This window comes from Gekko japonicus, unplaced genomic scaffold (genome assembly GCF_001447785.1).
Source record: "Gekko japonicus isolate JY-2015 unplaced genomic scaffold, Gekko_japonicus_V1.1 scaffold1502, whole genome shotgun sequence".
NCBI classification, from domain to species: Eukaryota; Metazoa; Chordata; class Lepidosauria; order Squamata; family Gekkonidae; genus Gekko; species Gekko japonicus.
In genome coordinates, this window is record NW_015168696.1 from 399,351 (window position 1) to 419,214 (window position 19,864).

Below are 19,864 nucleotides of genomic sequence, written 5' to 3' on the forward strand. Positions count from 1 at the left end.
TACAGATTTCTCCTCAGTTCTAACCTACGTGGTCCCAAGTTTGGTGGCAACAAGAAGTAAAGCAAGATGGCCGTTACTGAGAAGAGTGAAAGGAAAAATTAGCGATTGCGGCATACATTCCAAGCCTTGTCTTCTCGCCTATAAGAACCCACCGTGACCCTGCGGGGCAATGTCTGCATTGTGCTCTATGCATGCTGGAGTAGACACAGGTACACTTCACTGCCCCAAAGGCAGCCCCCTTACCCATTGACTTGCCATGCATTTTCCCCCCCCCCCCCCCCAAGCCTTCCGGGTTGATCAGTGCACAGAACCTTCGTCCCCCACCCACCTTCCAGATCTCCAGAGCAAACCTATTGCTGGGATGAAAACAAGTTACATTCTTCGTAGTGAGAAAGCAAACGGAGCGCGGGCTGGATTTCTCTTTTGGTCGCTGGAGCAAGGCCACAGCCAGCCTGCCCGGCACACAGATCTCAATGCTAGCCACGTCTTTGTGCGTTTGGAGCAAGTCTGGCGGAACGTGCTTTTTCTGCCGGTGCGCCGGCATTGACCGGAATTGCTCAAAACAATAGTTAGCGTTGCGGACAGGACAACATACAAAACATTTATTGCAAGTTGGTAACGAAGCGGAACTACAAGCGAGACTCAAAGGAAGGAAAAAAAGTTTTTTAAAAAGGAAATCTCTAAAAAACAATAACGATAATAATAACAATTAATACAAATAAGAAGTTCATGTTGGAGTAGCCAAGTCCGTCTGGACTGGAACGAGTTGATATCTGAGCTGGTCCACAAGGTAAAGGTCCCATTTTATTGTATTCTGCACGTCCCTGTCCGTTCGTGTTCAGGAGTGTAACGCTTAAGGAAAACCTTCCCCCCCCCCCCAGCATCCTCTGTTTCACCAGGTGAGATCGACAGCCCTGGGGTTCTTCACTTTCGGCAGCTCTGGAGGCACCTGGGAAATGCTGGATGCTCTGGAACCTCGTTTTCCTTGGATGGAGAAATTAAAACCGCTAACAAAAATGAAGAAGAGAAACGACAAAAAGAAACCCAATCAAGAACTGACCTATACGAGTGTAGCCACTCATGTAAACCTTAACAGAATTGGTTTCTTGTTGGGTTCCCCGGCTCTACGGCCGATCGAGACTCCGGCAGAAGCTTCTCTTCCCGCGAGATTCAAGTTTGTACCCGGAAACTCTTCTTCTCTGCGTTGTGTCAGCTGCCTGGCGTGGTGAAGGTAAGAAGCAAGGGGTGGGAGCGGGGGCAGAGCACGTGGGCTGCGGAGTTCCGGGGCGGTCTCCTCGGAGGCCCCCGGCTTGGACTTTTTTTCTTTTGACGAGGAATCGGAAATACTCGTGCTTTCGAGACGAAAAGATTGTGCGCTGGCTTTGAACCATACACGCTGACGCTTCACTGGTTCTTTAAGACTCTTGGGGGACGACTTCCATCAGCTTCTGACAGAGGACCGTCGTGGAGTCTGGCAACGGGGAAAAGGGAGAACAAAAGGGAATTTTTTGAGAATTGTGAGGTTCTTTGTGCCGCAAAACACCTCATAGGTGTTTCAGGAACACTCAATGCAGCAGCCGACTCTTTTTATCAGCAAGGTTGGTTACTTCCTCCCATCATCTACATTCAGGCCAAGGAAGGGCTGGAGGGAGGGAGGGAGGGAGGGAGGAAAGGAGGTGGGGACAGGTGCAGTGGAGGTGAAATAAGTGTCTGGAGAGGTGCAAAGGGGTTTCGCTGCAACGGAGGCTGCCCGCTGTGGCTCTGTGAGAGAGCTGGACTCTTCAATATATATTTTTTAAATCGAGAGGCCCTGGCGTTAAGTCAGGGGGGGCGGACCCGAAATGCCTCACTGTAGCTACAGGCCTGGTTCTGGGACTGGAATCAAGGGCCCCAGAGTGGTAGAATGACAGGCTCCAGAGTGGAATGACAGCCCCCTGGGGATAGCTGTTATCCCAGTCCCAGAAAACTCATGCTACCCCCAGGGGCTGTCCTTCCACTCTGGAGCCTTATCAGAACTATGGCTTGCCCGAGGTCATCCAGCCAGGTGCAAGTGGAGGAGTGGGGAATCAAACCCAGTTCTCCCAGGTTAGAGTCCGCGCACTTAACCACTACACCAATAAGCCTCCCCCCTAGCCTCGAAAGGTATGGCTTCAGGTGCCCCCGCCATCTAAGGCTAGATGGATGGCAATCCAACAAAAGGGCCTTCTCGGTTGCAGCACCAAAACTTTGAAACTTCCTCCTGAGGGAGAATTGTCTGTCTTCTTCTACTGGCATCTTTTACCAGCAAATGAAGGCTTATCCGTTTTGTTTGGCATATCCCCCCCCCCCCCCCCCCCCCACCATATCCTCCCCCCCCCCCCCCCCTCCTTCCCGGCGCTGGTGTTCTTTGGGTTTTGGTTTTTTAAATTGAATCATTTTACAAGTTTAAATTATTTGCATTTGTTCAAATGTTTTAATGTTTGCTGCCTAGATGAGCCTGGATCAGATGGAAATTTCAAAGAAATAAAATGAAAATAGCACTGTGGATTTATCCCTGGGGTGGTTGTTGGGTTTTTTTTTGGGGGGGGGGGGCCCTCTGGTTAATCAGGTTTTTCAGGTGTGTGTCATTTCAGATAACCGCACAACCAGTTTAATCAGACACAGCATTCGTTCCTCAAGCTGCCTTCTACTGCAGGGGTGTCAAACATAAGGCCCGGGGGCCGGAAGCGGCCCTTGCCAGGGCTCTTATGTGGCCCGCAAGCAGCTGGTACAAGGGAGGGAGCAGGAGACTGCTCATGGGGGAGTCGGTGGAGCCACTCTGACTGTGACTTCAGCATGGCAGAACAACTTCATCTACAGCAGTCAAGCAGCGTGGGAGCATCTGCCCAGCAGTGTTCCCTCTAAGCTGAGTTAGTGTGAGCTAGCTCACAGTTTTTTAGCTTCCAGCTCACAGATTTTTGTCTTAGCTCAGGAAGGATGGCTCCAGCGCAAAGTAATTGATGCAGTAGCCAAACCGCTTGCTCACAACTTTAAGGCCAATAGCTCACAAAGTAGAATTTTTGCTCACAAGACTCCACGGCTTAGAGGGAACATTGCTGCCCAGTGCTGCACCTCTTGTTCTTCAGTCTGCCCATATGGGTTTCCCTTTGCACACACAACCCTTCCAGCCCATGGGGCCTTGCAGTGAAGATACGACAACTCGGGAGTTTACCAGCTGCTGTCCTTTAATCAGGGCTATTTTGGGGCAGGAACGCACAGGAATGGAGTTCCGGCTGGCTCCTGAGTTGGCCACGGCCAGCAGGAACTCATTAGCATAACAGGCCACACCCAATAGCAGAAACTCATTAGGACTGGCTACATTAGGGGTGTGTGGCCTAACATGCAAAAAGGCCCTGGGTTTTGACAACAAACAAGGTAAAGAGAATAAGAAGCAAAAGGTGGGTGTGGCTGGATGACCACACTTCTGGTAACATGGGGGTGTAGCCTAATATGTTAATGTGCTGTCAGGGGTGTGGCCTAACATGCTAATGAGTTTTGCTGTTGGGTGTGGCCTATTATGCTAATGAGTTCCTGCTGGGCTTTTTCTACAAAAAGAGCCCTGCCTTTAATACAGTTTATATGTCTGGTACCTGGCATTATGATTTATGCCACACATGGCCTGGCCCGACAAAGTGACATCTATCTCAGATCCAGCCCTTGTGACAAATGAGTTTGACACCTCTGTTCTACTGACTCAGACCCTGGGTCCATCAAGGTCAGTCTTGCCTACTCGGGCTGGCAGCCGCTCTTCAGGGTTTTGGGCAGAGAAAGGTCTTTCCCATCACCTCCTTCCTGGTCCTTTTTAAGTGGAAATGCCAGGGATTGAACCTGGGACCTTCTGCATGCAAAGCAAAAGCTCTTCCACTGAGCCACAGCCCTTCCCCAAGAAGCGCGTGTCTCCTTTTGGCTCTTTGGCAAAGTACACCTTCCTTCCAGCCGAAAGCCTGCACGGCCGACTGCGGCTCGTGACATTCAATCTCTGGCTGCCCTGGGATGCTGGGGTGGGGCTGATCGAGTGCAGCGTGGTACACAAGAGGACTGCGTGTTTCGCGTTAAGGCACTTAAAAACATTTGATGCCGCATTTCCTACAAAACTCTGCAGAATACTCTGCAGAAACAAGCTTGCAGGACGCAGAGTTATGATCTAATTTGTCACTCGGCGGCTATAAAAGTGGCCGTCCTGGGAATGGAGACCAATAACCAGAAATGGGAAGAAAGGAAGCAGAGAAGCCCTGGAGTTCTGAAGAGAAACTCTTGTGTGCCCCGTCCCCAAAGAGCTGAGCAAGTCGGGCTCTTCCACTGGCCGGCATTTCTAGGTCAGCCCTTTCCTATTGTCTTGACGGCGCCAGAGACAGATGGTGTCATTTAGTTACAAGGAGACCGTCCAGGGACACTTCTTAATGATTCTGCCGTTCAAACAGAAACAGAGTTTCCAAGGCGAAAGAGAAGCCACATGGACCATGAGCCAAAAAACGTTCCAGAAGTCTGCTTTTTTGGAGTACAGGCAGATGACAAACTGGGTTGGACTGCTCATGTTTTGAATGTTCTCCCGCTACTGGGAATGAAGATTGCAGGGAGAGGTCCTCCGGACTTGTCCCGTCAATCAAAGAAGCTTGCTTGGTTCCCAGAAATTGGGGAATGGATAAAGAAATTAATATTCATGGTTGAAATGGACAAGATGACAAGGAAACTTAAGAACCTTGAGGCAGAAGAATTCTATGCAGATTGGAAAGACTTTAAAGAGTATCTAGAAAAATATTGGGATGTAAAGGATAATTTAATTTGCTTTGACAATTATTGAAAAGTTAATGCTATTAGAGGAAAGTTAATTAAGAGAAAATACTAGTAGAAAGAAGCGTTACCAGTAGATTATGACTAAAAGATAAGTGGAAAATAGAAAAGAACTAAGAAATGGGCTGGAGGTTGGAGCACTGTGGGAAGCCAGAAAAGGGTGGGGGGGAAGAGAAGAAAGGATGTATAACAAAAATAATATGTTGTATGTTTGAACTAATAATATATCCTAATAAATTGTTTTTTTTGGGGGGGGGGGAAGATGCTTGCTTGGTGTGCAGACGAGACGGGGCCCTTTCAGTGGTAGCCCCACGATTATGGAACAATCTCCCCAGGGAGGTGGGCCGGCCCCCTCGCTTTCAAGCTTTAGCAGGCAACTGAAGATGGTTTTAGCCGAGACCGCACTTGATTAAAGCAGTCTTAAACTGTGGTTTTAAAGTCGAGGTTTATGTATTTTTATGTACTCTGTTATACGTATTTTATTTGTACCGTTAGTCACCTCGAGCTAAGGAAGAAAGACGGCTAAGAAATGTTTTAAATAAATATATACAGGATTACGTTTGCATGTAACTTGCATATATTTATTGATTTGGATTTTATTTTTACGATGCCTCTCCAGGAATCTGCCCGAGGCAGCTTACGAATTAAACGCACCAAAAAATACTTCAAAACATTAAGAGATACTGATTAAGATACAAGATAAACTAGACCTGTCGCTTTTGCTGTTTAGGAACTACAGCGAGGTTTTTCATTTGCTGCTAGAAAGTCAAGCAGCAGCTCAGAGAATGAGCTGTGAGATCCAGGATGTTGCCGGTTTAGATCTCACTGCTGCCACAAGCTCACTTGGTGGTCTCAGCCCATGGCACTCTTCACTTCATATGGGGATAATTACACTGGCCTTCCTTAGAGGGCTGTTGTAAGAAGCACACTAATGCCATGCACCTGAAGGGCTTTAAATACTGCATAAAAATGCTAAGTCGGCTGGCTTTTGATACAATATGTCTAAGCCTTAAAATCACATTAAGACCCAAAGGGGGTCTTTCCTGTACGCTCTGGCAATGCCATGTAACTAGAGAATCGCTCTTAGCTCTTCCCCCCAAGCCTTGCAGGCACCATTTGCAGGCAAGTACAATATGGGTGAAGGGCTTCTTAACAAACCCACCCAGAGCCCGGGAGGGATCTCGAGGTGTAGTGCCGAGTGCGTCTCATGTGTGGAGCTTGGAACACGGCCAGTTTTGGGGTTCAAGGCCTCCACTATTCCTGACCTGCTCTTTTGAAACAGAACAGAAACTTCACTGCTCTGTGTGGCGATGCGACATACGGGTCCTGAAGCCTGGTCGACAAGCAGGCGTTCGGAAAATGACTGCGCCAAGCCGGAAGACGTTTACACCGTGCAGTGACAGCGTGTGCAATTAAATGAATATATGTTGTCTTCCCTATCCCCTATGAACATTGTTAGTCCCCTGTCTAAAATGTGTAACTGTACATCGCTTTGAGCCCACTGGGGAAAGCGATTCATAAATTGAAAGTATTATTATTATTCAAGCACAAACTCTGCTGTGCCCCCTTCCCCATGCGTGGCCCGTTCACCCACACGCCACCACCTGTACTTACAAATCAGCTGCAGCAGCCACTTTGGTTTATTTTGCCACCAGACGCCAATGTAGTAAACCGGGACCCCGCTGAGGATAATGGTGAAGCCGATGGCGCACTCCTTGGGGGTCATCCAGAAGGAGACCACGATGAGGAAGACGCAGGCCAGGATGAAGAAGATGGGCAAGGAGAGGTTGACCTGCGTGGGGGGAACCGGGAAGGGACAGGAGATGAGGGTCAGGCTGGGGGAAACCTCACTCCCCCCCCCCCACACACACACACTATGTCTCCCTTGGGGGTCAATGCTATGCTGGGGATTATTAGGAAGGGTATTGAAAACAGATCAGCCAATATCATAATGCCCCTATATAAATCAATGGTGCGACCTCATTTGGAATACTGTGTGCAGTTCTGGTCACCACACCTTAAAAAGGATATTATAGCTTTGGAAAAAGTGCAGAAAAGGGCAACTCGAATGATAAAAGGGTTGGAACACTTTCCCTATGAGGAAAGGTTAAAGCGCTTAGGGCTCTTTAGCTTGGAGAAAAGACGACTGAGGGGTGACATGATCGAGGTTTATAAGATTATGCATGGGAAAGAGCAGGTAAAGAAAGAGGTACTTTTCTCCCTTTCTCACAATACAAGAACCCGTGGGCACTCCATGAAATTGCTGAGCGGTCGGGTTAGAACGGATAAAAGGAAGTACTTCTTCACCCAAAGAGTGATTAACACATGGAATTCACTGCCACAGGAAGTGGTGGGTGCTACAAGCATGGACGGCTTCAAAAGGGAATTAGATAAGCATATGGAGCAGAGGTCCATCAGTGGCTATTAGCCACAAGGTATAGCTAGGGGCTCTGGGGCAAGTGATGCTCTGTCTTCTTGGTGCTTGGGGGGGGGGTCAACAGTGGGAGGGCTTCTAATGTCCCACTTTCCCACGCCCGCAGAGAACTCTCGACCGGCTACCTTTATGGGTCTCTCCAGCTCCGGCTTCTTGTAGCGCAGCCACAGCATGCCGATGATCGCCAGCCCCACGCACAGCCAGTTGAAGAAGCTGAAGAAGTTGATGACGGAGAAGATGTCGTTGGAGAAGGCGTACATCAGGGTCATGATGCACTGCGGGGAGGGGAGAGAGAAGGAGCAGCTAAAACAACCTGCAGCCTGAACGCTGGAAGACAGAACGGCGGGGCGGTTATGAGTGTTGGAAAAGGACCCGGAAGATCCGAGTCCCTACGGAGGCCGGGCCAGGGTGAACTGGGGGCCAGTCACGCACTCTCAGCCGCGCTGAACTCACAGGGCTGTTGTGAGGACGAAAGAGAGGAGAGGAGAATGGTGTAAACCACCCGGGGTCCCCACTCGGATAAAAGTGGGGCAGAAATGAAGAAAATTAATAGAAGTTATGCAGCCGGACTGGGAAAAGGGGAGCTTCCCCGTCATATTGTCCACTTACGCAGCAAGCAGATATAATCAATGCACAAAACTATCGGCCGTAATTAACACAGGGCAGGTGACGGCCTTCTTCAGTCTGAAGGACAGCCCTAGGATAGATGTCTCCGTCATCTCAAAGGCTTTAACTTCTGGACACCTGAAACACCACTTTGCCCCCAACTGCTACGGAGGGAGGGGCACTCTTCAACACTTTCGAAGGCATGCTCAGAGACCCAGGGGCACAGCATCAGAGATGTGCCGTGGCCCAGCCTCCCTTGGGGTCATTTAAGGTTCCCTATGGCCAGACTGATCTCATCAGATCTCGGAAGCTAAGCCTAGGGTCAGCCCTGGTTAGTACTTGGATGGGAGACCACCAAGGTCCCTTACCTAAGGGACCACCTTTTCCCACATGTTCCCCAGAGAGCACTAAGATCGGGGTCCCAAAACCGTCTGGCCCTCCCAGGTCTCAAAGAAGCCAGGCTAGCGGTGATGAGGGGCAGGGCCTTTTCGGTGGCGGCCCCTGACTGGTGGAATGAGCTCCCGGATGACATCAGGACCCTGCGGGACCTTTTGCAGTTCCGCAGGGCCTGTAAGACGGAGCTCTTCCGCCATGCCTTTGATGAGGGGCCGCCTCTTAACATCGAGGTCCTGGCCCCCCAACATCAGCACCAACTTAATATCTAATAGCCTGGCAAGAACTCAGACTGTGGTGGCAGTTTGAGCATCTAGCTGCTGAGATAGCGCTGCCACCATTTATTAGTACTATGTTAGCTAGCACTTGTTTGCACATGTTCTGGTTTTATTACTGTTTTAATGTATCTCGCTGTTTTAATATATTTATATATACTCTCTAAGCCGCCCTGAGCCTGCCTGGCAGGGCGGGCGGGATACAAATTAAACAAATAAACAATAAATAAATAATAAGTTGTGCCGCAGAGGCGGGCAACGGCAAACCACCTCTGTTTGTCTCCTGCCCTGAAAACCCGATGGGGGTCGCTGGAAGTCGGTTGCCACTAGATGGCCCTTTCACACAGACCACCGGGGGTCCTCTGCATTCCGGCGAGCGTCCTTACCGTGAAGATGAGCGAGGGGAGCGGAGTGAAGAGCCGAGGGTGGATCATGGAGAGGAGGGAGGGCAGGTGGCCTTCGCGAGCCCCCACGAAGAAAAGCCTGGGAAAAGAGCAGAAGAGCCCCCCGCGTCATTTCTGTGCCAAGCAGCCATCTGCGCGCTTTTGGCACTGAGTCACAACAGTGCAAGGGGATGTTGTGAGTAGACCAATCCCGTTCAAAGGGGAAGCGTGGCGATGAAGGATGCCTCTGTCCGGGGGTCATTTCCTGTGGGAGCGCACAGGAGCGGAGCTCCGGCAGTAAGGAGCCCAGGGGGCGGGCACATGCAAGAAGCCCCACCCTCTGCTCCCAGCAGCCCTCAGTCAGGCCATGAGGAGCAAGAAGCAGCCAGGTAAGTTGCAGAGCCCCTCCCCCGGCCTGCCTTCAGGTATAAGCTCTCCCTCCTCTGTGAGGGCAGATCTGCGTGTTCCCCCCCCCCAATAGCTAGCAATCCAAAACAGTCCAGTGGAGCCTGAGCGGTGGGTGTTGTCTTCTGACACACTTCCGGTGATGTCAGGGGGTGTGGCGTATGCAAATAAGTTATGCTAATGAGCTCCTGCACCTCTTTTTCTATGAAATGACCCCTGCCTCTGTCCATCGCAGGAAGGAGAACGCCATGCTGGGTTGTTCTTACTCATCCCCCCCCTTCTCATGAGGTGGGCACTCCGGTACAAACAGCATGTGTAAACACAAGACAGAGGCCGGGCACATGTCCCCTGGAATTACTGGAAGTATTTTCTGCTGGACTCCTTTCTTTCAGAAGGCGAGAAGAGGCAGAGGCAATTCTCTCATGCCCAGTTCCAGATCTCACTGAGAACCGCCCTCTTTTCCAACGTATTTTGCATATCAATGTTTATGCTAGGCTGCAAGTGCCTGCTAGCTCTTTATTATTATCATCATCAACAACAACAACAATTGCCCACCCTGTGAACAGGCGCTGGGCGATTTACAGTCATTATAAAACATTTAAAATTACAATTAAATTACAGTTAAAAAACGAAAACAAAAAACATCAGTAGAGCCATAAATCCAACCAATCCAGATGGCAATTAAATAATGCAAATTATTTAAATTTTAAAAATTTGGATCCTGCTTTTCAGCTGAAGATCAGCTTCCAAAACAGCTAGCAGGAACTTGCAGCCTAGCATAAACATTGATATGCAAAATACGCCGGAAAAGAGGTATAATTGTTATAATAATAACCAGGGCTATTTTGGGGCAGGAACGCACAGGAACGGAGTTCCGGCTGGCTTCAGAGTTGGCCACGCCCACTACAGCCAAAACCTCTGCGTGCCTGGCTACAGAGGGAAGGCCTGGAGAGCAAAACACCCCCCCCCGACTCCAAGGCGGGTAGGCCAGGGGCCCCCTGGAAGGACCGGGGAGACATTTAAATGCCTCCCCATGGCTTCCTTGGCCTGTCTAAGGGCTGGCTTGCCCGGGCTTCCCACAGCCACGGGGCGCCCAGGCAAGCTAAGGGAAGGCATGGGGTGTGGCCTAATATGCTAATGAGCTGTGCCGTTGGGGTGTGGCCTAATACGTTAATGAGTTTCTGCTGTTGGGTGTGGCCTGTTATGCTAATGAGTTCCTACTGGGCTTTTTCTACAAAAAAAAAGCCCTGATAATAACAATAGCAATAATTCTCTGACTGCCCCAGGAGACTCTGATGTCTCCCAACCGCCTTGGCACAGGACTGTGGGGAACCTACCTGGATGACGTGAAGAGGGACCCGTTGACAGACCCAAAGCACGATAAGCCAACAAAGACCGGGATGATCCAAGCCATGACTCCCAGGTGATAGTTCCCAAAATCCTACAGCCAAAAAAGACGGAGGAAAGCACGTCAATTTTCCTGACAATAATGTGTGTGTGTGTGGGGGGGAAAAACATAGAAATGTGGAAGTACGGCGACAGGAGAGCGGGTGAGAGTCAGCGGGTGCTGGATATGCAAGGTCTGAAAGTCCGTCTGACCCAGAACTAAACTCTGGTGCCACAAAAGTTCAAGTCCCACCGCAGCCACCGTCCCCTTATGAGATGGCATTAATAAAGCCAATATCGGCTTGGGCTCCTGATCGGCAAACCAGGAAATGTAGTGATCAGCCTCACGGAGTCGTCGTGAGGGTGACCATGAAGGCTGTGGGGCCCTTTGCGAAAGGAGACGGCTATCGTGGCTGAAACCCTGCCCTTCCTATGAAGAGTTCAAGACTGAGAGAGGCGGGAGGGAAATAATCAATACACAGTGGGAAAAACTAAATAAAGAGGAAAATTAAAGCAAATATAAAATGTGATAAAGACAAATATAAGTGGTAGAATAAATGTCATTGTTGGAATAAGTGAAAATCTAGATAGTGGACTATCTCAAGGAGAGAAGATTGATACAGATAATTATATACAATTATTGGATGCTTGTAAGTTTGAATAAGTAGGAAATTGTATTTGCTAGGTGATTGTGTTGCAGTTTAGAAGCATGTATATATGGTGATAAATGGATGAACAATTAATGTAAAAGACACTATACCCTGTTTCCCTGAAAATAAGACCTACGCCAAAAATAAGGATTTCTATGCCTTTGTGGTATAAGCCCTAGTGTGTCTTCTTGAGAAAAAATAAATATAAGACAGTGTCTTATTTTCGGGGAAACACAGTAGATGTATGCATTATATTGGAAAACTCAATAAAAATAATTAAAAAAAAGGAGTTCAAGACAGTGTTGGTGGGGTCCCCCCACCTTCTGTTTTGCCCTCACAGTGCCCCCCACCCCAAAACGGTTTCCGCAAGCTATGCAAAACTAATTCTTCAAGAGTGCTTTTCTACACAGGCAATAGGGTCGCATGGGACTAAATGACTCGCAAAGTGACTTGGATAAATTATTACAGACGGTGGCCTATACTACTGTGCATAGCTTGCTGAAAGACGGATCCTACTGGGCAATTTTTGCATCGTTTAATGCGTCAGTTTAACACGTCTGCTTTGCTTCAGTCCTGTTTTAAGACTTCTGGTTGGTTCTACAACCCGACCAATGTTCCCTCTAAGTCCTGTGAGCAAAAATTCTACTTTGTGAGCTACTGGCATTAAAGTTGTGAGCAAGCGATTTGGCATAAATTAGTTAGCTCTGGAGCCCTCCTTCCTGAGCCGAGACAAAAATGTGTGAGCCGGAGGCTAAAAAACTGTGAGCTAGCTCACACTAACTCAGCTTAGAGGGAACACTGAACCCACTCTTACGTAAAGGTTTCCCTTGCTCGAAAGCCAGTTGAATCTGACTCTAGGGTTGCGGTGCTCATCTCCGTTTCCAAGCCAAAGAGCCAGCGCTGTCCGAAGACATTTCTGTGGTCATGTGGCCGGCATGACTAAACGCCGAGGCGCACGGAACGCTGTTACCTTCCCACTGAAGTGGTACCTATTTATCTACTTGCAATTTCTTGCTTTTGAACTGCTAGGTTGGCAGGAGCTGGCAGGAGCTAGGTTGGCAGAGCTTGGGTCTCGAACTGCTGAACTACCGACCTTCCAGCCTGCAGTTCAGCGTCTTAACCACTTGAGCCACCCGCAGCTCCGACCCCACTCTTACTGCACTGTTTATTGAAACGTCCCACCCTGTCGAGTGTACTGACTCACTCTGTGTAATTCACCTGGAGTCCAACTGAGAAAGGCGGGCTATGAACAAGCTCAATAAATCAATAAGTAAAAGTGATTTAGACAGAAAGACTTCCCCTTAACAGGGATTTGAACCAGTGACTCCACAGCTCAAGGGCTGCCTTTATAAATTAAAACCCGTTGCCAGCGCCAGCGGTTTAAAATTACAGCCAATAAATAAGGCAAGGATCCGTTCAACGGCTGGCGCTGCAAATTTTTTTTTAAAAGGAAATAAAAAAGGGACATCTCAGATCAATATTGACGGATTGCTTTTTCCGCAAGGCGTCGCTCTGGCAACCGATCACGAGATTACGCAGCCGGTGACGGTTTGCAGACAAGGCCTCCCTTATTGTCTCTGCTCTGAACACTGAGGGGCCCCTCCCGGAGGGGAAAAAAGAGAGACCGGCGCTGGCTGAATGACAAAGATGGAGACCCGAGATAAAGGGAGCCACGCCGCTCCGACGGTCTCAGCAGTGCCGAAAAGGTGGAAGCCATTTCCGAGTGACTCGTCTTACCACGGCGACCGCTTCTGACGCCAGCATTTCGTCTACCGACAGGGTGGTGAAGTATGCCAGGTTGGTCAGGACGTAAACCAAGGTAACAATAGGCAGAGAGATGATGATGGCTAGCGGCAGGTTTCTGAAGAAGGAAGACGCAGAAGGGGTGTCAGCGTGTTTCACGAGCAACGCTGAAGACTTTCCTCCTCCCCTGTCTGTTCCCCCCAGCAACAAACTTCGGCAATGTTTTCATCCAGGTTATGATTTATTTATCGAATTTATTAACCGCCCCCTCTGGTGGGACTTGCCTCAGGGCAGTCTACACACAATCAAATAGAACAGTTTTTTAAAAAGTAAAGGTAAAGGTTCCCTTGCTCAAAAGCCAGTCGAGTCCGACTCTAGGGTTGCGGTGCTCATCTCCATTTCAAAGCCGAAGAGCCAGCGCTGTCCGAAGATGTTTCCGTGGCCATGTGGCCGGCATGACTAAACACCAAGGCGCACGGAACGCTGTTACCTTCCCATCGAAGTGGTACCTATTGATCTACTTGCAATTTCTTGCTTTCGAACTGCTAGGTTGGCAGGAGCTGGGACCAGAGACGGGAGCTCACTCCGTCATGCGGCACACCCGGGTCTCGAACTGCTGAACTACTGACCTTCCACAGCCTGCAGTTCAGCATCTTAACCACTTGAGCCACCGCAGCTCTTAGAACAGTTTTTAACGTCAGACTAAAACACATCAGGCTGAAACGGTAGATCTAATTAACTATAGATGGTGCTGAAATCCTAACGGTGCCACTGTCTCACAAGGGAAGGAGCAGGAGGAGGAAGACGGGAGTGCCAATTTGGGACTGTTAGCCCCATCTCATCAGATCTTGGAACCTGCTTAGGACTTGGATGGGAGACCACCAAGGAAGTGCCGGGTTGCTACGCAGAGGCAGGTGAGGGCAAACCACGTCTGTTCGTCTGTTGCCTTGAAACCCCTACGGGGTTCCCACAAGTCTCTACTTGGATGGGAGACCACCAAGGAAGTCCCGGGTCGCCCTGCAGAGGCAGGCAAGGGCAAACCACCTCTTTGCGTCTCTTGCCTTGAACAGCCTAAAGAGCTGCCATAGATTGGCTGTAACTTGACCGCCTGTTCCACCACTATCGACAAAGAGAAACCACAAAGTCAAGCCTGCATTTGATCAACGCTGCTACCTTACCCAAGATGTGGGGATTTTAAATATCATGCTCAGTGACAAAGACTTGTGATTCAGGCAGCCAGACACAGTGCGCAGAGATGGAAGGACCAGTGTGTGAATATGCCACATGCACCCCTTCTGGGGCTGCTTGATAGCGGTTTGCAGTATTTATTCGATAAACGAGGACTAAAAGTAACTTTCGCTCCTTAGAAAACTTGTTCAGGAAGTAAGGATTAGGGATGGGCACAAACCGGGAAAACCATGAACCTTCACAAACCTTCGCGTTTACCTAACCGGTTCATTTCATGAGGTTCGTGATGGGGTAGAATGACCCCCTGTGGGCCAGAGAGTGCCAGGCAGGAGAAGCTGACCCCAGGATCTGCATGCGGCGGGGAGGTCTCTCCCCACTGCACACAGGCCTGGCTTGGAGGGCTTTTCCTGAGGTGCAGGTTAACCCATGCTGCAGGAGAAGCTGGTCCCAGAATCTGCATGCGGCAGGGAGGTCTTTCCCTGCCACATGCAGACCTGGCTTGAGGAGCTGTCAGCTTCCACTGCCCCAGCTGATCCTCTCCATGCTATAGCTAACCCAAGCAAAAGCCAAAAAAATAAACCTGGCTTTTATTCGGGTTAGCTATGCACACCCCTTCCAAGTTCCCTCTCAACACGTACCACCACAAACCTCATGAATCTCCAAAAACCACGTGGAGGGTCATGGGAGGTTCATTGCCAGCGAGAATGCATGAACCTTGGCTCACGAACCAGGCGATTTTTGTGACAAATTTAGGTTTGTGCCCATCCCTAGCCAGGATATTGTTAAAATGAAGTTTGCCATGAGCAAACAGTGCCCGCTCCGTTAAACAATATTTTTCCATCCTTCTGGAGATTATGACAGGAAACTGCTAAATTTGAGTTTATTCACAAATTTGGAACAATGGAACCCCCAGGGCTGAATAGGGACATAGGATTCACACCTCACTCTAGATTCTGTATTCTTGCCCTCCAGCATTTGCCTCTGCTCTAATGAACCTGATTACATTCTGTATTGTACACCTCTGCATCCTTGTGTCCCTTCTTTGCAGCAACCCTCCCACCTTCCGATTGGGATACGAGGACTCAAAGATCGCCATTCCTCCTCGTATCTGACGAAGGGAACTTTGGCTCTTAAAAGCTCACGCCCTGAAAATCTTGTTGATCTCTTAGGTGCTCCTGGATTTGAATTTGGGTGTTCCATTCATCGGATGAACTAACCGCATGAGCGACATTAACGGACGGATGGTTAAACCGCATCTTCCACAATGCAAGGTGGGTCCTAGCTCCTCTGCGGCATTGCTCAACCCACAACTTGGAAGAATGATAAGGCCGTATCCGGCGCAGGAACACCCCTAACGGCACTCAGTTTCGATTCAGGCTCTGCTAGCTTTGCTGTCGCAAAACTATCTGGGGAAGGGCCGTGGCTCAGTGGTAGAGCCTCTGCTTGGCACGCAGAAGGTCCCAGGTTCAGTCCCCGGCATCTCCAGTTAAAAAGGACCAGGCAGGAGGTGATGGGAAAGACTTCTGCCTGAGACCCTGGAGAGCTGTAAAGAGGGGCTGTGGCTCAGTAGAAGAGCCTCTACTTGGCGTGCAGAAGGTCCCAGGTTCAATCCCCGGCATCTCTAATTAAAAAGGACCAGGCAGTAGGTGACGGGAAAGACCTGTGCCTGAGGCCCTGGAGAGCTGTAAAGAGGGGCTGTGGCTCAGTGGTAGAGCCTCTGCTTGGCATGCAGAAGGTCCCAGGTTCAATCCCTGGCACCTCCACTTAAAAAGGACCAGGCAGGAGGTGATGGGAAAGACCTCCGCCTGAGACCCTGGAGTGCTGCAAAAAGGGGCTGTGGCTCAGTGGCAGAGTCTCTGCTTGGCATGTAGAAGGCCCCAGGTTCAATCCCCGGCACCTCCACTTAAAAAGGACCAGGCAGTAGGTGACGGGAAAGACCCTTTTCTGCCTGAGACCCTGGAGAGCGGCTGCCAGTCTGAGTAGACAAGACTGACCTTGATGGACCCAGGGTCTGGTTCCGTAGAAGGCACCTTCATGTATCCCTATGTGCTTTCACTCCCCTCCCCCCATTCTTACAGGAGTGATGGCCAAGCATGAAGCCAACCCAGATACAGGCATAATTCTTCACGCCAGCGGTGGGGGAGGGGGAGGGGGAGAAAATGGGAAGGATTAATGAGACATTTGAAGGGACCCTCGCCCCTCTTGGCCGGCAGGGGCCTCGTTCACCCTTGAACGGATTAATTCAAAGGGATTCACGGTTGCCCTGAGCCAGCGAGGGGTGGGTGGGTGGATGGGGAGTGGGGTGAGGATTAAATGCCGCAAAGCCACCCAGCTCCCGATGAAGGACACGTCCCAGTTCTGGGACAGAAAGGAGACTGCGTGAGCACAAAGGACCGGCTGGGTTAGGTACGGCCCACAGGAAACCAAACAAACCAAACAATCCCAAGCGCTTGAACAAAAGGCAGGTCTGTCCCTCCCAGCAACACAATAAACTCGGAGGGGGGAGGGAGGGAGGGAGGGAAGATCTTCCCGATTTGGTGTGGGGACCGACCTGCAGACTGAAAAGCCACAAGAGGCCAACCCGGCTGCCAGTCACTGACGGCCGCAGGAAAAATACTTGGTCAGTAATAAAGCGCCCTGGAATCTCTGCAGCTTGGCCCAAGCACTCTGGGGGACGAGGAGGGCTCTGCCTTCGGCAACACAGCACAGCCACAGAGAGTCTCTCCCTTCACAAGGCTGCGGGGGGGGGGGGTGTTGGACCCCGTGCTCATTCCCAACAAATCTTGCCACAAGACATCTGCAGAATTCGCATCTGCATTCCAGTTGATACTGATGACACAGCACCAGCTAGCTGTGATCCAAGCGACCTGGGAAATACCTTGTGCCTTTCGAGTTCGGAGAAATGGATACACCTCCTGCCTGGCCCGTAGCTAACACGGGGCCCACGGGGCCTGGCCCCCTAGTGTTTCTTCTGGGCCCCCTCCCTCCTGGGCTGCCCCCAAAGTGCTCCAACACCACCTGCACTGTACTTTCATTTAATTAGCTGGCCGGCCTCCCAAGGCCCCCTCCCAATGAATTCCCTAGCTACGGGGCTGCCTCCTGCCTCGTACGCACCAAGCTACACAATGAACGATTGCCAACTTTCCCCAACTGCCAATGCTACCGTGCCTTCTAACCACCGCCTGACTGACAAGCAAAAAGTCGGCAGGGTGTCGCCCCCCCGCAACCAGCACTATCTGGAAGAGCATTAATTCCTGCCGAGTCTTGTTAAGTCACACAATTGCTAAAATTTATGGAAGCACGACTAGAAGACAGTGTTGGCAACACTTGTATCTGATAAGCAAGGTTTGAACGAAGTCATCCAAAAGTAAGGCAGTAAACCTGCTCCGAATAAACAGCCCTGTTTTAAATGCTGGTACATAAATCAGAACCAGTTCTACTTAAAACATTCCCCACCTTCCAGGATCTTATATCTTAAGGCAGCTTTTTACTTTTCGTCTGAACCAGCAAACTGCAGAAATGTGGTTGGGAATACTTTGGATACATAAATGAATAAATGTGATAGAAGCTCACAGTTTTAACACACACAGGCCCCGGTCACACGGCAAAGTTGCCGCGGGAGAGGCACGGATGGTGGGTGGATTTTCCGGGCGCGATCACACCCCAACATCTGGGAAGTGGAGCGCACCCGTGGCTTACCGCCAACAATGCGAGTAAAAAAACTAGTACCGCCAAAGTACTAGTAAACGTTTGCCACGGGCTGCCGCCAGACGCCGGTGGTGTAATCGCGCCGGCGCGCGGCATTCCCCTCCGGTCCCTCGTTTACCCGCCGGCGCCGAGGGGAGGACCCGTGGTGTGCCACCGGCACGTCTGATCGCGTAACCGCGGATCAAACTGTGCCGGGAAAATTAGCCACGCCCCCCCCCCCCCCGCCGAAAACCGCAGTGACTGGGGCCACAATATCAGAAACTTGAGTTAATTTTGGCTAACAGAATTGGTTTTGTTCAGTAAATCAGGAGCTTGTATATTGAAAACCAGGTGGTGGTGGAAAGTCACAGTTGACTTATTGTGACCCCATAGGGTTTTCAAGGCAACAGACAGTCCGAGGTGGTTTGCCCTGGCCTGCCCCTGCATAGCCACTCTAGACTTCCTTGGTGGTCTCCCACCCAAGTACTGGCCCTGCTTAGCTTCCGAGATCTGACGAGACGGAGCTAGCCTGAGCCATTAATTTCAGGGCAATATGATACAAGCGCACAACTTTAACAAACTCGAATTATTTTCAGTCAACAGAATTATTTTTGTTCAGCAATTCAGTCGTTTGCATATCAAACACCAGACAGCATAGCGAATCCACACAACACGGCCCGAGTGTCTTCCGAATTTTACTGGGCTTTCCAGGTAGTGGCTTTTTCCATCTGAAGAGCGGGGTTTTTTTTAAAAAAAGAAAATCCTATTCTGGGGGAGGTGGAGGAGGAATGGAACCATCTTCCTTTTCATTTTTAAAAATGCGTTTACAGCTGCCCACCTGGAATGCATTTTATTTCCTCAACCAGGGCAAGAGGTTGCCTTGGGGCTTTGCCCCCTGATGCCACCTTTCCAAAGGGACAGGGGCAATGTTCCCTCTAAGCTGTGGAGTCTTGTGAGCAAAAATTCTACTTTACGAGCTACTGGCAAGTGATTTGGCTACTGCATAAATTAGTTTGCTCTGGAGCCACCTTTCCTGAGCTAAGACAAAAATGTGTGAGCCGGAGGCTAAAAAACTGTGAGCTAGCTCACACTAACTCGGCTTAGAGGGAACACTGGGGTGCCTTTGATGGCATTTGCAGAGCCATTGCAAAAGGCACATGCAGAGATCCTTGATAAAACCAAGGAAGATGCCCCACTAGATATATAGAGGAGCAAAACACCACCCACAAATACCACTGCAAACTCTCCACCTCAGGCAAAAAAATAATAATAATCATGCCCTCAAGTTTTTTCTCTTAAGATAACCAATGGGTTAGTTTGCCATTCACACGGGGGTGGGGGAGAGAGGGTGGTGGTGGTCAAAAGCCTTACACTGAGAAACAGAGGGGACTTTTAAAACACAAAGAGCAGATGGGATTCCTCACACACCTTCCCCACCGGTCAATACGTTGCTTCACGGCAAAACCTACCTGTATGGGTTGATCATCTCTTCTGTTACAAAATTCAAGTAATTCCTGCAATTTTTAAAAGCAAAAGATCACAAGGTAATTGGGATGGTGCATTTGCACAACATCACAACCTGTTCATCAGCAGAACGTTGTCAGAATAAAATGGAAGGGGATTCAATGCTCCCTCTAAGCTGTGGAGTTTCATGAGCAAAAACTGTACTTTGTGAGTTACTGGCATTAAAGGTGTGACTGAGCAATTTGGCTGCTGCATAAATCGGTTTGCTCTAGAGCCATCCTTCCTGAGCTGAGACCAAAAAAGTGTGAGCCGGAGGCTAAAATCTGTGAGCTAGCTCACACTAACTCAGCTTAGAGGGAACACTGAAGGAGAATTACATGAGCCCCTTTGGGGGGAAAGGAGAGGTGTAAAATAAAATAATTATAAAAAATTGTTGGAAGG

The 19,864-nt window shown here is 49.8% G+C and overlaps 1 protein-coding gene and 1 non-coding gene across 2 annotated transcripts in view; one reads left to right on the forward strand and one right to left on the reverse strand.

Moving 5' to 3' along the window:
• Positions 1–501: 501 nt before the first annotated feature.
• SLC7A5 (solute carrier family 7 (amino acid transporter light chain, L system), member 5) overlaps positions 502–19,864 on the reverse strand; it is a 68,521-nt gene continuing 49,158 nt past the window's right edge. Inside the window, exons 4-10 of the mRNA XM_015415478.1 lie at positions 19,429–19,473; positions 13,079–13,202; positions 10,643–10,746; positions 8,904–9,000; positions 7,369–7,518; positions 6,424–6,601; positions 502–1,471 (exon numbers count right to left, since the gene is read on the reverse strand). Coding sequence (XP_015270964.1) covers positions 1,416–1,471; positions 6,424–6,601; positions 7,369–7,518; positions 8,904–9,000; positions 10,643–10,746; positions 13,079–13,202; positions 19,429–19,473 — 754 coding nt within the window. The 3' untranslated portion in view covers positions 502–1,415. The remainder of the gene's footprint in view (positions 1,472–6,423; positions 6,602–7,368; positions 7,519–8,903; positions 9,001–10,642; positions 10,747–13,078; positions 13,203–19,428; positions 19,474–19,864) is intronic.
• TRNAA-GGC lies at positions 15,964–16,035 on the forward strand. Its single transcript has one exon. It is a non-coding gene; the product is annotated as a tRNA-Ala (tRNA).